General features: G+C 44.5%; 1 protein-coding gene across 1 annotated transcript; it reads right to left on the bottom strand.

Annotated features, from left to right (window-relative positions):
- Positions 1 to 1985: 1985 nt before the first annotated feature.
- LOC110538990 (protein FAM83F) lies at positions 1986 to 16188 on the bottom strand. The gene is made up of 5 exons (XM_021625949.2): positions 15016 to 16188; positions 4481 to 4648; positions 3341 to 3462; positions 2148 to 3220; positions 1986 to 2032 (listed from the first exon to the last, which is right to left on the bottom strand). The coding sequence occupies exons 1-5, from the start codon at positions 15484 to 15486 to the stop codon at positions 1986 to 1988; spliced, it is 1881 nt and encodes a 626-aa protein (XP_021481624.2). The 5' UTR covers positions 15487 to 16188.
- Positions 16189 to 17707: the final 1519 nt, after the last annotated feature.

Below are 17707 nucleotides of genomic sequence, written 5' to 3'. Positions count from 1 at the left end.
GTCATCCCTATACTCCTGCCATGACATGTATTTACTATACTCCTGCCATGACATGTAATTACTATACTCCTGCCATGGCATTTCATTACTACACTCCTGCCATGATATGCAATTACTATACTCCTGCCATGACATGTCATGACTATACTCATGCCATGACATGTAATCACTATACATCACTATACTCCTGCCATCACTATACTCCTGCCATGACATGTAATCACTATACTCATGCCATGAAATGTCATTACTATACTCCTGCCATGAAATGTCATAACTATACTCCTGCCATGACATGTAATTGCTATACTCCTGCCATGACATGTTATCACTATACTCCTGCCATGACATGTTATCACTATACTCCTGCTATGACATGGAATCACTATACTCCTATCATGACATGTCATTACTATACTCCTGCCATGACATGTCATTACTATAGTCCTGCCTTGACATGGAATCACTATACTCCTGCCATGCCATATAATGACTATACTCCTGCCATGACATGTATTTACTATATTCCTGCCATGGCATGTCATTACTATACTCCTGCCATGCCATATAATGACTATACTCCGGCCATGACATGTATTTACTATACTCCTGCCATGCCATGTATTTACTATACTCCTGCCATGATATGCAATTACTATACTCCTGCCATGACATGTCATTACTATACTCATGCCATGACATGTAATCACTATACATCACTATACTCCTGCCATGACATGTCATCACTATACTCCTGCCATGACATGCCATTACTATACTCCTGCCATGACATGTAATCACTATACTCCTGCCATGATATGCAATTACTATACTCCTGCCATGACATGTCATTACTATACTCATGCCATGACATGTAATCACTATACATCACTATACTCCTGCCATCACTATACTCCTGCCATGACATGTAATCACTATACTCCTGCCATGAAATGTAATTACTATACTCCAGCCATGACATGTCATCCCTATACTCCTGCCATGACATGTATTTACTATACTCCTGCCATGACATGTATTTACTATACTCCTGCCATGACATGTAATTACTATACTCCTGCCATGGCATTTCATTACTACACTCCTGCCATGATATGCAATTACTATACTCCTGCCATGACATGTAATGACTATACTCATGCCATGACATGTAATCACTATACATCGCTATACTCCTGCCATCACTATACTCCTGCCATGACATGTAATCACTATACTCATGCCATGAAATGTCATTACTATACTCCTGCCATGAAATGTCATAACTATACTCCTGCCATGACATGTAATTACTATACTCCTGCCATGACATGTTATCACTATACTTCTGCCATGACATGTTACCACTATACTCCTGCTATGACATGGAATCACTATACTCCTATCATGACATGTCATTACTATACTCCTGCCATGACATGTCATTACTATAGTCCTGCCTTGACATGGAATCACTATACTCCTGCCATGACATGTATTTACTATACTCCTGCCATGCCATATAATGACTATACTCCGGCCATGACATGTATTTACTATACTCCTGCCATGCCATGTATTTACTATACTCCTGCCATGACATGTAATTACTATACTCCTTCCATGGCATATCATTACTACACTCCTGCCATGATATGCAATTACTATACTCCTGCCACGATATGTCATTACTATACTCATGCCATGACATGTAATCACTATACATCACTATACTCCTGCCATCACTATACTCCTGCCATGACATGTAATCACTATACTCCTGCCATGAAATGTCATCACTATACTCCTGCCATGACATGTAATCACTATACTCCTGCCATGAAATGTCATTACTATACTCCAGCCATGACATGTAATCACTATACTCCTACTCCACATCTAATACTGCATCTGATAATGGCAATTACTTCAAATGTCCTCTGGCTCTGTCTCTCCCAGCTGATCCTGTCCTCCCTCTCTTCATCTCAGGACTGAATGCAGTTCCTCTTGGAAGGCTTCTTGTGTCCCTTTCCTATAGGGAAAGGAGAAAAGAAGGGATGATCCATCAAACAGTCCACGTGAGGGACTATTGCAGTTAATATTCAAAGACAAATGAAAACCACAAATGGTAGAATATAACAACATACCGTCATCCTCTCCTTTGTTGAGGGTCATTAGAGACATACTTCTTTGAGGCAGTTTTGAAGGCTTTTTGTTCTTAAATTTCAACAGGGACGGTTTCTCTACCATCTCAAATGAGTCATCAGTGGCAGTGCTATTTGTCTCTGAGACTTTGCGGGTAGAGGAGGGGTTTTGGCGGGCCGGGGAGGGGTTTGGGCAGGTAGGGGAGGGTGTTGAGTGAGTAGAGGAGGGGTTTGTGAGGTTAGGGGAGGGTGTTGAGTGGGTAGGGGAGGGGTTTGGGTTGCAAGGGGAGGGGGTTCGGTGGGTAAGTGAGGGGGTTGGGAGGGTAGGGGAGGGGTTTGGGCGTGTAGGGGAGGGGGTTCGATGGGCAAGGGAGGGGGTTGGGCGGCTAGGGGAGGGAGTTGGGTGGCTAGGGGTGGGGGTTGGGCGGCTAGGGCAGGGAGTTGGGCGGGTGGAGGAGGGGCTTGAAGGTGTGGCCCCATCCTCCTCTATAGTCTCACTGTTGTGATTGGATCCTCTGCCTTTCAGGAAGAGCCTGAAAGAACTGCGTTGTTTCTTTCCACCTAAGTCCTGGTGCTTCTGCGAACCTCCCTTCCCATCCTCCTCATCCTCCACAGGAGAACTGGGGGACTTCGCAGTGACCTTGTCCAGTTCCACACTACTGCCCCCTTTGGCATGGAGTAGCGTCGACAGTCCGTTCCGTTCGAGTCCACCGCCCAGTGAGTCTCTGAGTGTGGAGAGGTCCTGTAAGGACCCAGTGAGCCCGAGACTGTTCCCCACCACCAGAGAATACTTAGGGTTGTGGTATTTATGTGCAGGCACCCTCTGGTCAGCCTGCCCCCGAGAGTCCCCTAGAGACACCTGGAAACGGGAGGTGGATATCAACAGGGGCTTGGGGACCACCACCTTCCGTACCGGCACAGGCATGGGAGGCTTGGTTATGTGGAACTCCTTGTAAAGGTCCACATTCTCAGATACAGCATACATTTCCCTGAAGTCATTGTCGAAGAAGTCCACCACCTGCCCAGACATTACTGTGATGGTGTTCCTGTCCATCCTAGAGGAGCTCCATGTGAAGCTGGAGATGACAGAACAAGAGAGTGAGACACAGACTCAAAGCTCAAAGAGTAGGAAAAAATCATGTTTGCTCTGGCTGAATGAATGTGAGTGGAAGTGTATGACTGAGAAAATGACTGACCTGTAAGAGCCAAACATAACCTTTTCTCCGTCCACCAGCATATATTTGGAGCACAGAGAGCCGGGCAGCCTGCCAAATGACAGGGCCAGCCCAGAACCTTTCACCGTTCGCACACGCAGGTTCTGAAAGAGTAACACAGATACTGAGTTAGAGAGGTGCCCTTATTTTAAAATAAACCATGAGTCAGTGACTATCAGACTTGCAAGTACTGAACAGTATCATATCAAAGACTAAGGGAAATTGTGCTGTTACCACCCACGACCAAAGTAAACTTTCAAGGTAAGCAAATCCGAAACTGGTGATGCAAGGGTTGAGTTAAACCCCTTGAGTATACAGTCGAGGCAGGTCTATTTACTGAGCAAGGAATGGGAGTGAGTTGGAGAGAGTGAAAAAGACTGTCCGAGACATAAACACAGAAACAGACACGTCAGAAGGATGCTACCCTATGCTGTTAACACTTGTTTGGTCAAGGATCAAGTTCCACAGGACTGGATTGTTTTCGGCTCAATGAACAGCAGTTTCTATGAAACAACAATGACAGAGTCTCAACACTGGAAGGGCCTTTCAGAGGCTTATCAACTGACACCACACACACACACACTAGGTTATCCGGCATTTCATATAAAATAGGCTAGATCTACTGCACAAGCTTTAGTCTACATAGATCAACATCTACAGATGTAGGATCTTAATTTGATCACCATGTTGCAGGAGCAGGACATTTTTAACTTATGGTGTATTTGAGGTTTAAAGAGGCTTCTGAAGTTTGTAATTTCCACTTTGAAATGCCAGACTTGATTTTCCCTTATGAAAAATGTATCAACCCCTACAAAAATGCCCATGAATTATAATCCACATAATAATTCCCATCTCCTGTTGCTGCAGGATTATTTTCCTGCTGTAGCAAACTGGCTCAAATTAAGATCCTACACCAGTATAGACAGTGTGCCAATATGGATGATAATAAAATAATAGGCCAGAGGAATATTCTGTTTTTTACTGCCAAGAAGTTGTGGCTGCACTTTCCGTTCACATGACACTCTGCTATTTACATGGTAATGACATGGTAATACCATAGCTAACTATCATTTGTTCCTGTTTGTTTGTTGCCTACTGCCTGCCAAAGCATCCCTGTCTTACCCGTAGATGCAGAGCAGTGACCTGTAAACGAGTGCACATATCCAGGAAGTGGGGCATACCACGAGCCTCCAGTATGATGTACACAGCCACCCCTCGTCTCTGTGTTGCGTCCAATAGGTCCTGAAGGATCTGCAGGTCAGTAAGGTGGTCCATGACCACGGCTACTACCTGAGGATCACACATAGGACCGTTATAGAGGAAGAACAGAGGGGGATGATATCTCTGTATCAAATCAAATTGTATTTGTCACATGCGCTGAATACAACTTATTTTAACTTAATATAATACATCAATAAAAATCTATTTAGCCTCAAATAAATAATGAAACATGTTCAATTTGGTTTAAATATTGCAAAAACAAAGTGTTGGAGAAGAAAGTAAAAGTGCAATATGTGCTATGTAAGAAAGCTAACGTTTAAGTTCCTTGCTCAGAACATGAACATGAGTCTTCAATATTCCCAGGTAAGACGTTTTAGGTTGTAGTTATTATAGGAATTATAGGACTATTTCTCTCTATACCATTTGTATTTCATTAACCTTTGATTATTGGATGTTATTATAGGCACTTTAGTATTGCCAGTGTAACAGTATAGCTTCCGTCCCTCTCCTTGCTCCTACCTGGGCTCGAACCAGGAACACAACGGCAACAGCCACCCTCGAAGCAGCGTTACCCATGCAGATCAAGGGGAACAACTACTCCAAGTCTCAGAGCAACTGACGTTTGAAACGCACCCCGCTAACTAGCTAGCCATTTCACATTGGTTACACCAGCCTAATCTCGAGCGTTGATAGGCTTGAAGTCAAAAACAGCTGCTGGCAAACGCACGAAAGTGCTGTTTGAATGAATGCCAACGAGCCTGCTGCTGCCTACCATCGCTCAGTCAGACTGCTCTATCAAATCATAGACTTAATTAATAACATAATAACACACAGAATTGCGAGCCTTAGGGCATTAATATGGTCGAATCCGGAAACTATCATCTCGAAAACAAGACGTTTATTCTTTCAGTGAAATGCGGAACCGTTCCGTATTTTATCTAACATGTGGCATCCATCAGTCTAAATATTCCTGTTACATTGCACAACCTTCAATATTATGTCATAATTATGTACAATTCTGGCAAATTGGGCAGCCCAAACTGTTGCATATTCACTGACTCTGCGTGCAATTAACGCAAGAGAAGTGACACAGTTTCCCTAGTTTAATATTGCCTGCTAACCTGGATTTCTTTTAGCTAAATATGCAGGTTTAAAAATAAATACTTCTGTGTATTGATTTTAAGAAAGGCATTGATGTTTATGGTTAGGTACACATTGGAGCAACGATATTGTCACGACTGCTGCCGAAGTCGTTGCCTCTCCTTGTTCGGGCGGTGCTCGGCGTTCGACGTCACCGGTCTTCTAGCCATCATTGATCCTTTTTTCATTTTCCATTGGTTTTGTCTTGTCTTCCCATACACCTGTTTTCAATCCCATTCATTACCTGTTGTGTATTTAACCCTCTGTTTCCCCTCATGTCTTTGTCAGAGATTGTTTTATTGTCAGTGTAGTGTGATTGTTGTATAGGTGTGCGTCGGGTCCTTGTACCCATGTTTATGTACATTTAGTGTTATGGAGCATACTCCGTGGACTTTATTAAAAGACTCCATTTTACACTCCATTTGACTCTCCTGCGCCTGACTTCCCTGCCACCTATTACATCTACGCATGACAGAATCTCTGACCGAATATATGAAGTCAGCAGGAGAGGACACTATGCCCATGGAGCTGGAGGAACGCGTTCAGGAACAAGCTAGGGAGATTGACGTTATCAGCTCCGTCATGGATCACATTGCCATGAGAATGGATCGCTGGGAGAGACAGGGAGTTTCTCCAGCGCCACCACCACCACAACCGGAATCTCCCGTGAACGATTTTTCCTCTCCGGAATCGAGGATCCATTTATCCCTACCTACGGGATACAACGGAGATACTGCCGGCTGCCAGGGTTTCCTCCTTAAACTGAACTTGTATCTAGCCACGGCCTCCCCAGTACCATCTGACCGTGAGAAGAGTTACGCCCTCGTATCATGCCTCACCGGGAAAGCCCTGGAATGGGCCAGCGCTGTGTGTAGCAGGGAGGATGCGGCGCTGGACCATTTTGAGGAGTTCACCCGCCAATTCCGGATAGTATTCGATCACCCACCTGAAGGCAAAGCAGCGGGTGAGCTTCTCTATCATCTGAGGCAGGAGACGAGGAGTGCACAGGATTTTGCCTTGGAGTTTAGGACCTTGGCTGCCGGCGCTGGATGGAGCGACAGGGCCCTGATCGACCATTACCGTTGTAGTCTACGCGAGGACGTCCGTCGGGAGCTGGCCTGTAGAGACACCACCCTCACCTTCGACCAGTTGGTGGACATGTCCATCAGGCTGGACAACATGCTGGCTACTCGTGGACGTCTAGATCGGGGTCTGGTTGTTCCATCCTCCCGCACCCTCTCTCCCGAACCTATGGAATTGGGAGGGATGGTGCGCAGGGAGACCGGAGGGGGTTCCCGCTCGAGCACCATTCAAGGTCGCAGAGAGCACACTGCTGGTCGGTGCCGGGTTGGTTCCTCTGGGAATAGACAGGGCAGGCAGGGCATTCTGGCGTCACCCCAGGTGAGTAGGCACCATTCTCATCCAGAGCCCTCTGCTGCACTAATGTTTGTCTCTGTCTCTTTTCCTGACTTTTCACTGCATTCCCAGTATAAGGCGCTAGTTGATTCGGGTGCGGCTGGAAATTTCATTAATAAAAGTCTAGCTCATAGTTTAGGGATCCCTATTGTTCCTGTGGATATGCCTTTCCCTATTCATGCCTTAGATAGTCGACCATTAGGGTCAGGGTTTATCAGGGAGGTAACCGCACCTTTGTGTATGATAACGCAGGAGGGTCACAAGGAGAAGATTAGTCTTTTCCTTATTGATTCTCCTGCGTATTCTGTGGTGCTAGGACTACCCTGGTTAGTTTGTCATAACCCCACTGTTTCTTGGCCACAGAGGGCTCTCACAGGGTGGTCGCGAGAATGCTCAGGTAGGTGTTTAGGGGTTTCCGTTGGTGCTACTACGGTGGAAAGTCCAGACCAGGTCTCCACCGTGCGCATTCCCCCCGAATATGCCGATTTGGCTCTCGCCTTCTGTAAAAAGAAGGCGACTCAATTACCACCCCATCGACGGGGGGATTGTGCGATAGATCTCCTGGTAGACGCTGCATATCCCAAGAGTCATGTTTATCCCCTGTCGCAAGCGGAGACGGAGGCTATGGAGACATATATCTCTGAATCCCTGCATCAGGGGTTCATTCAGCCATCCATTTCACCCGTCTCTTCGAGTTTCTTTTTTGTGAAAAAAAAGGATGGCGGTTTACGCCCGTGCGTTGATTATCGAGGTCTTAATAAAATCACAGTGAAATATAGTTACCCGCTACCTCTGATCAATACGATTATTGAGTTAATGCACGGGGCACGTTTTTTCACAAAATTGGATCTCAGGAGTGCGTACAATCTGGTGCGTATTAAGAAGGGTGATGAGTGGAAGACGGCATTTAGCACCACCTCAGGTCATTATGAGTACCTGGTCATGCCATATGGGTTGATGAATGCTCCATCAGTTTTCCAATCATTTGTAGATGAGATCTTCAGGGACCTGCACGGGCAGGGTGTAGTGGTGTATATCGATGATATTCTGATATACTCTGCTACACGCGCCGAGCATGTGTCCCTGGTGCGCAGGGTGCTTGGTCGCCTGTTGGAGCATGATCTATATGTCAAGTCTGAGAAATGCTTGTTTTTCCAACAATCCATCTCCTTCCTAGGGCATCGGATTTCCACTTCAGGAGTGGAGATGGAGAGCGACCGCATTACAGCCGTGCGTAATTGGCCGACTCCAACCACGGTAAAGGAGTTGCAGCGTTTTTTGGGGTTTTCCAATTACTACCGGAGGTTTATCCAGGGTTTTGGTCAGGTGGCAGCTCCCATTACCTCACTGCTAAAGGGGGGCCCGGTGCGCTTGCAGTGGTCGGCTGAGGCGAACAGGGCTTTTGAGCACCTGAAGACTCTGTTTACTTCTGCGCCTGTGCTGGCTCATCCGGATCCCTCTTTGCCATTCATAGTGGAGGTGGACGCATCCGAAGCTGGGATAGGAGCAGTGCTCTCTCAGCGTTCGGGTACGCCACTGAAGCTTCGCCCCTGTGCTTTCTTTTCTAAGAAGCTCAGCCCGGCGGAGCGAAACTATGATGTGGGGAACCGGGAGCTGTTAGATGTCGTAGAAGCTTTGAAGGTGTGGAGGCATTGGCTTGAGGGGGCTAAACACCCTTTTCTCATCTGGACTGACCACCGCAATCTGGAGTATATCCGGCAGGCAAAGAGATTGAATCCTCGCCAGGCAAGGTGGGCCATGTTTTTCACTCGTTTTGTGTTTACTCTTTCTTACAGACCAGGCTCCCAGAACGTTAAGGCAGACGCATTGTCTCGGCTGTATGACACAGAGGAGCGGTCCATGGATCCCACTCCCATACTCCCAGCTTCGTGTTTGGTGGCGCCAGTAGTGTGGGAGCTGGACGCGGACATTGAGCGGGCGTCACGTGCAGAGCCTTCTCCCCCTGAGTGTCCAGCTGGTCGTCTGTACGTTCCGTCTGCTGTACGCGACCGATTGATATATTGGGCTCACACGTCACCCTCCTCTGGTCATCCTGGGATAGGTCGGACGATGCGCTGTCTTGACGGGAGATACTGGTGGCCCACTTTAGCTAAGGACGTGAGGATTTATGTTTCTTCCTGCTCGGTGTGCGCCCAGTGCAAGGCTCCTAGACACCTGCCCAGAGGTAAGCTACAACCTCTACCCGTTCCTCAACGGCCGTGGTCACACCTGTCGGTGGATTTTTTGACCGATCTTCCACCTTCACAGGGTTACACCACGATCCTGGTCGTTGTGGATCGGTTTTCTAAGTCCTGTCGTCTCCTCCCTTTGCCCGGTCTCCCTACGGCCTTACAAACTGCAGAGGCCCTGTTTACACACGTTTTCCGGCACTATGGGGTGCCTGAGGATATAGTGTCTGATCGGGGTCCCCAGTTCACATCAAGGGTCTGGAAGGCGTTCATGGAGCGTCTGGGGATCTCGGTTAGTCTTACCTCAGGTTTTCACCCCGAGAGTAATGGGCAGGTGGAGAGAGTTAACCAGGATGTGGGTAGGTTTCTGCGGTCTTATTGCCAGGATCGGCCGGGGGAGTGGGCGAAGTTCGTGCCCTGGGCAGAGATGGCTCAGAACTCGCTACGTCACTCCTCCACTAACCTTACTCCCTTTCAATGTGTATTAGGGTATCAGCCGGTTCTGGCTCCTTGGCATCAGAGCCAGACCGAGGCCCCTGCGGTGGACAATTGGTTTCGGCACGCTGAGGAGACCTGGGAGGCAGCCCACGTCCACCTTCAGCGTGCCATAAGGCGCCAGAAAATTGGCGCAGACCGTCGCCGCAGTGAGGCCCCAGTGTTCGCACCAGGGGACAGGGTCTGGCTCTCGACCCGAAACCTGCCTCTTCGCCTTCTCTGCCGGAAGCTGGGTCCGCGGTTTGTGGGGCCGTTTAAAGTCCTGAGGAGAGTGAACGAGGTATGTTATAGGTTACAACTACCCACTCATTACCGTATTAACCCCTCGTTCCATGTGTCTCTCCTCAGGCCGATGGTGGCTGGCCCGCTCCAGGAGGCTGAAGTGCGTAATGTTCCTCCGCCTCCTCTAGACATCGAGGGGGTTCCGGCGTACTCTGTTCGATCCATTTTGGATTCGAGACGTCGGGCGAGGGGCCTTCAGTACCTCGTGGACTGGGAGGGGTACGGGCCGGAGGAGAGATGCTGGGTTCCGGTGGAGGACGTGTTAGATCCTTCCATGTTATCAGAATTCCACCGTCTCCATCCGGATCGCCCTGCACCTCGCCTTCCGGGTCGTCCCCGAGGCCGGTGTCGACGCGCAGCTGGAGCCGCGCGTCAGGGGGGGGGGTACTGTCACGACTGCTGCCGAAGTCGTTGCCTCTCCTTGTTCGGGCGGTGCTCGGCGTTCGACGTCACCGGTCTTCTAGCCATCATTGATCCTTTTTTCATTTTCCATTGGTTTTGTCTTGTCTTCCCATACACCTGTTTTCAATCCCATTCATTACCTGTTGTGTATTTAACCCTCTGTTTCCCCTCATGTCTTTGTCAGAGATTGTTTTATTGTCAGTGTAGTGTGATTGTTGTATAGGTGTGCGTCGGGTCCTTGTACCCATGTTTATGTACATTTAGTGTTATGGAGCATACTCCGTGGACTTTATTAAAAGACTCCATTTTACACTCCATTTGACTCTCCTGCGCCTGACTTCCCTGCCACCTATTACATCTACGCATGACAGATATGCACCGCATCGATTATTTGCAACGCAGGACACGCTAGATAAACTAGTAATATCATCAACCATGTGTAGATAACTAGTGATTATGATTGATTGATTGATTGTTTTTTAAAAGATAAGTTTAATGCTAGCTAGCAACTTATCTTGGTTTACTGCATTCGAATAACAGGCAGTCTCCTCGTGGAGTGCAATGTAATCAGGTGGTTAGAGCGTTGGACTAGTTAACTGTAAGGTTGCAAGATTGAATTCCCCGAGCTGACAAGGTAAAAATCTGTCGTTCTGCCCCTGAACGAGGCAGTTAACCCACCGTTCCTAGGCCGTCATTGAAGAATGTGTTCTTAACTGACTTGCTAGTTAAATAAAGATTAAATAAAGGTGTAAAAAAAAAAAAAAAAAATTAATCGGCCAAATCGGTGTCCAAAAATACCGATTTCCAATTGTTATGAAAACTTGAAATCGTCCCTAATTAATCGGCCATTCCGATTAATCGGTCGACCTCTAACACACAGACACACGACCACACAATCACACACAACCACACACACACACACAGACACACACACACACAGAGACACACAACCACACAAACACACACAGTTATTGAAATGCAAATCCTATAATCCTTGAATGGCATTCGTTTAGGTAAAAACAGAACTGGTTGTCTTTCAGGAGCACAGACTTTGCATGTGAAGAAATGTGAGCACTGGTGCATTACTATGACCTAGTCCTGTACCACACTGTAATGTGTATTGTGTACACTGTACAGTGTAATGCTCTCTGCCTTATGCTGACAATGGTAAAGGAGTGGAGATGACAAACTATTGGACAGTGAAGGCCTTTTTATAGTAAGGCTAGAGTCACTTCCTGGCTTGTCCTTTATTTTCTATTTTTTAATCTTTATTTTAACAGGCAGGTCAATTAAGAACGAATTTGTATTTAAAATGACGGCCTGTCAACTATTTCAGTTTGTTTAGTTCATTGACATAGCTAGTCATATGCACACAGAACAGCTGGTCACGGGTTTGTCTTCCCTGTCAGTAGATCATTAACCTGTCTCAAGTAGTGTACGATGACCCCTCATTTGCATTGTTCTCAGTGAAATACCATCTTTTGGTATTTTTTCCATTAGTCCACTGTTGAAACAGTCCCACAATATGTTGCATCATCAAGATGATGTGGAAATAACACTTTGCTTCTTGAAAGTTCAATGTCTTGAAAACTTGACTGCTGACAAGCAAAACATTTTGGGACTGTGTCAACAGTGGACCAATGAAGAGCCAGAAACCGGATATGGACAAGAATCAAATTTGCATGTACGAGGATAAAAAATATTAACATTGAGATTGCATGAAATGGAGATAAAATGTGAATGTAAAGTGAGTATGCATTATTCCATTGTTCCAGAGAAGTTAACTGTAACCTGGTCAAACACTCCAGTCTCTTATCTGGATTTGGGCTACTTATACACCCACAGTGTTTAAGCTCAAGTTTGCATGCTTATCTCCTTGCCCTATAGCCGTGTCCTCCTGTGCCAAGCTTAACCCCAGAGTTATGCGAGTTCTTCCTCCTGACATTTAGTCCCAGGCAGCATGACTGACAGGTTACGCAGCCATTTAGAGGGGGAGGGACTCTTGATGGAGTGAGTTGAATTACAGTGGATGTGGGAGGACAAAGCGTCGTGTGGATGTGTTTTTAAACACTGACGTGAGGCTGGGGAAACGCTTTTGAATGACTTGTTACAGGTTCTGATGTGAAACTGTCTGACAATTACAACTGTGAAATGTTTGGCCTTTCCAGCTCCTCCACATGGGGCGTTGCTTGTTACAACATGCCTATCTACTGCATGTGCTCCATCCAGTTAGAGATCTACTGTGAACATTCATTTCAAAACTCCTGTTAACTGTTGATAATTCATTGTAGAACGTAATGACGTGATGAAGGGGAGAAAATGAAGATGATTGAGATTACCATATCAGTGTTCTATATCTATGATAATAACAACATAACAGAAATCAATAGTAAATCATCAATTATGTAATCGTTTCATTTCATTATAAAAATCAAAATAGAAGTAGATGTTTTACATTGTTGCTAATCGCCTTGGTTCATTTTACAGTACGACTCCTCAAGTATGACTCCTCAGTTGAGCCACGACCTGGCTGTTCTAAGCCTTAAGGACACACATCTCTTGTTGAATTCACATGACTGCCAAAGTCAAGGGGTATGAATACTTTCTGAGGGCACTGTAGGTCAATGAAGAACAATTAAGACACGTTCCCCTTTCTCTTTTTTTCTTTTTTTTTTAACCTTTATTTAACTAGGCAAGTCAGTTAAGAACAAATTCTTATTTTTAATGACGGCCTAGGAACAGTGGGTTAACTACCTGTTCAGGGGCAGAACGACAGATTTTTACCTTTATCGGGATTTGATCTAGCAACCTTTCGGTTACTGGTCCAATGCTCTAAGCACTAAAACCTCATGTCAAAAAAATGAGTTTGCTGTCAAAAGGCCTATGTAACGACTGTAGTAACTACACTGACAAATTCAGACCTGATAAATAGGCCTATGTAACGACTGTAGTAACTACACTGACAAATTCAGACCTGATAAATAGGCCTATGTAACGACTGTAGTAACTACACTGACAAATTCAGACCTGATAAATAGGCCTATGTAACGACTGTAGTAACTACACTGACAAATTCAGACCTGATAAATAGGCCTATGTAACGACTGTAGTAACTACACTGACAAATTCAGACCTGATAAATAGGCCTATGTAACGACTGTAGTAACTACACTGACAAATTCAGACCTGATAAATAGGCCTATGTAACGACTGTAGTAACTACACTGACAAAATCAGACCTGATAAATAGGCCTATGTAACGACTGTAGTAACTACACTGGCAAATTCAGACCTGATAAATAGGCCTATGTAACGACAGTAGTAACTACACTGACAAATTCAGACCTGATAAATAGGCCACTAGAACTGACACTAACTATCCTATGTAGTGTTGAGAAGTTTACATTAAATTAACAGAACTCATTTTATAACTTGTCAAGATGAAGAACACAAATGCATGATTCAGGGTCATGCTGACTCAGGATTCAAAGTAATTTGTAAACTGTTCTGAGCTACAAAGAATGAGGGGGAACAATGTGACGGCATCACTCAATAATTTAGGGCTGAGAAAAAAGTATGTAAACTACGTTATTCACCTGTAACGGCCTAGGAACAGTGGGTTAACTACCTGTTCAGGGGCAGAACGACAGATTTTTACCTTTATCGGGATTTGATCTAGCAACCTTTCGGTTACTGGTCCAATGCTCTAAGCACTAAAACCTCATGTCAAAAAAATGAGTTTGCTGTCAAAAGGCCTATGTAACGACTGTAGTAACTACACTGACAAATTCAGACCTGATAAATAGGCCTATGTAACGACTGTAGTAACTACACTGACAAATTCAGACCTGATAAATAGGCCTATGTAACGACTGTAGTAACTACACTGACAAATTCAGACCTGATAAATAGGCCTATGTAACGACTGTAGTAACTACACTGACAAATTCAGACCTGATAAATAGGCCTATGTAACGACTGTAGTAACTACACTGACAAATTCAGACCTGATAAATAGGCCTATGTAACGACTGTAGTAACTACACTGACAAATTCAGACCTGATAAATAGGCCTATGTAACGACTGTAGTAACTACACTGACAAAATCAGACCTGATAAATAGGCCTATGTAACGACTGTAGTAACTACACTGACAAATTCAGACCTGATAAATAGGCCTATGTAACGACAGTAGTAACTACACTGACAAATTCAGACCTGATAAATAGGCCACTAGAACTGACACTAACTATCCTATGTAGTGTTGAGAAGTTTACATTAAATTAACAGAACTCATTTTATAACTTGTCAAGATGAAGAACACAAATGCATGATTCAGGGTCATGCTGACTCAGGATTCAAAGTAATTTGTAAACTGTTCTGAGCTACAAAGAATGAGGGGGAACAATGTGACGGCATCACTCAATAATTTAGGGCTGAGAAAAAAGTATGTAAACTACGTTATTCACCTGTAATATGCCGTTATCAATTTATATTAGAACTGTAATTACCTTGTTAGATTCTTGAATGAGTCTCCTGACAACCTCTTTTATATGGGGCCCCTTGTTTTTGGGTGGGTGCGTATGAACGGATACTCGAGTGACACCTTTATAGAAACTAGTGCTGCCTGGCCAGCCGATGTCAAGCGGCGGGACATCCGTGTCCGACATCTGAGGCCAGTATGTGGAGTGGACCCCCGAGTCTGCATTGGACTCCTGAGCCTTTTCGTATTCGCCCTTCTCGGACTCACTATCGGAATCATATTCATCAAAAGTTTTTCGAATCCATTTAATCTCGCGGGCGGATAGAAAGTCTCTGACGTTGTCCTCTTTCAGTCGCATCTTGAACGCGCCATCACCGTTCTTCAATAGTTGCTCGAGCGCGGCTCGCTGCTCCTCGCAGTAGTAGAACTCTGCTTTGGATTCGGGTATCTTTTCGTTGACATGATCTTCGTCCATGCACAGAAGCTGAGACTCGGCCATAGCAGCGGTATCCGGAATTTTGCCAACCGTTAATTCTTCCTTCCCCCGCAGTTCTCCTTTGCATACACCTTTACCTGTAGGTGTTGGGTGCGTACTCAGGTGACGTTCAAGAAGTAGGGGGAGGAGTTCTAAACTGTTATAATCTGGTTCAAATGTCAAGTTTTATTGTCACGTGCACAAGAACAGTGAAATGGCTTTCTTGCAAACTCTTTCCCAACAATGCAGTAATCGATATAAGTAGTAGGTTTACTATAAAACAAGGAACAATAATCACAAAATAGCAAAGACGGCAGCCATACAGTACGGCGCCATCTTTGTGTGTGGTTGAGGTAATTCTTGCATGGAGAATGTGATTATTTTGAATTTCCATAAAGGCCAACCAAGAATTGAGTGGTGTCACGTAAAGCACATTCATACTGTAGTGTATAGGCTTGTAGGTTTAACATAGAACTCAATACAGATAAATTATCCTACATGATGTTGTAATGTCTAGCCAACTAAAATGAAATGACTCAAAGCAAAAACCAAAACAGTTCAATTCCAAATGTATTTATCAGACCCTGTGCTTCGGATACTTTTCTTGGATGCTCTGGTTCTGTGACATACATAAAAAAAAACATTTGGTCACAGGTCAGCAGTGTTGGGGAAGCTACTCTGAAAATATACAGTACCAGTCAAAGGTTTGGACACACCTACTCATTGCAGGGTTTTTATTTATTTCACTATTTTCTACATTGTAGAATAATAGTGAAGACATCAAAACTATGAAATAACACAAAGGGAATCATGTAGTAACCAAAAAAGTGTTAAAATAATAAAAATAGATTTGAGATTCTTCACACCTGGTTCCCTTTGCCTTGATGACAGGTTCGCACACTTGGCATTCTCTCAACCAGCTTCATGAGGTAGTCACCTGGAATGCATTTCACTTAACAGGTGTGCCTTGTAAAAAGTTAATTTGTGGAATTTCTTTCCTTCTCAATGTGTTTGAGCCAGTCAGTTGTGTTGTGACAAGGTAGGAGTGGTATACAGAATATAGCCTTATTTTGTAAAAGACCAAGTCCATATTATGGCATGAACAGCTCAAATAAGCAAAGAGAAATTACAGTTCATCATTACTTTGACAGGTCAGTCAATCCGGAAAATGTCAAGAACATTTAACGTTTCAGAGTGAAGGAAAAGCAGCCAACAAGTGCTCAGTGTCACGACTTCCGCCGAAGTTGGTCCCTCTCCTTGTTCGTGCGGTGTCGAAGTCACCGACCTTCTAGCCAACGCTGATCCTCTTTTCATTTTCCTTTGGTTTTGTCTTGTCTTCCATCACACTTGGTTCCAATCCCATCATTACATGTTGTGTATTTTACCCTCTGTTCCCCCTCATGTCCTTGTCGGTGATTGTTTATTGTGCACGTCTGTCCTGGTGTGCGTTGGGTTATGTACCCATTTATTTTATTATTCTGTTTTCCGGTGGGTTTTGTTAATAAACTGCACCGTTGGAAACACAGTTATTTCTCTCCTGCGTCTGACTTCTCTGCCGCCAGTTCGCACCCCTTACACTCAGCATATGTGGGAACTGCTTCAAGACTGTTGGAAAGGCATTACAGGTGAAGCTGGTTGAGAGAATGCCAAGAGTGTGCAAAGCTGTCATCTAGGCAAAGGGTGGCTACTTTGAAGAATCTAAAATACTTTTTTATTGCATACTACACGATTCAATATGTGTTATTTCATAGTTTTGATGTCTTCACTAGTATTCTACAATGTAGAAAATAGTACAAACTTTTGACTGGTACTGTAGGCTAGTTTACCAAGCCACCAATTACTTCACTCTGGAAGAAGTTAAGCTACACTAATGCTTCCCTTAAGGAAAATATAGTTTACTTAACTAAAGTTACTTTGAAACGTAGTTTACTACATCCACACTTGTTTGTGAAAAATTATCATATGTAAATCTGAAATGTCATAGACTACAAATTGCAAGACTAAATTCAAATCTAGGTAGTGTTTTCAGTAGTTAATTCATTTTTTTTTGCAATGTAACGCTGTAGTAATTGGATTAGGCAAATCTGATGCTGAAAAATAATGGAAACGATTGCCTACTTCACTCATATTTTACTTTATTTGAAATAAAAAGTAGTGTGTATTTCCAGTAGTTACTACAACGTTACATTGCAATTTTTTTTATATAACTACTGAAAACACTACCTAGATTGAATTTAGTTCAACT

This window comes from Oncorhynchus mykiss, chromosome 12 (assembly GCF_013265735.2).
Source record: "Oncorhynchus mykiss isolate Arlee chromosome 12, USDA_OmykA_1.1, whole genome shotgun sequence".
Taxonomy (NCBI): domain Eukaryota; kingdom Metazoa; phylum Chordata; class Actinopteri; order Salmoniformes; family Salmonidae; genus Oncorhynchus; species Oncorhynchus mykiss.
This window is presented reverse-complemented; position numbering and strand designations above follow the sequence as displayed.

Coding starts and splice junctions, on each gene's coding strand:
- LOC110538990 (XM_021625949.2), bottom strand. CDS start 15,486: ATGGCCGAGTCTCAGCTTCTGTGCATGGACGAAGATCATGTCAACGAA. Junction 3,463..4,480: donor TCACTGCTCTGCATCTACGG/GTAAGACAGGGA, acceptor TTACTCTTTCAG/AACCTGCGTGTGCGAACGGT. Junction 2,033..2,147: donor CAACAAAGGAGAGGATGACG/GTATGTTGTTAT, acceptor CTTTCCCTATAG/GAAAGGGACACAAGAAGCCT.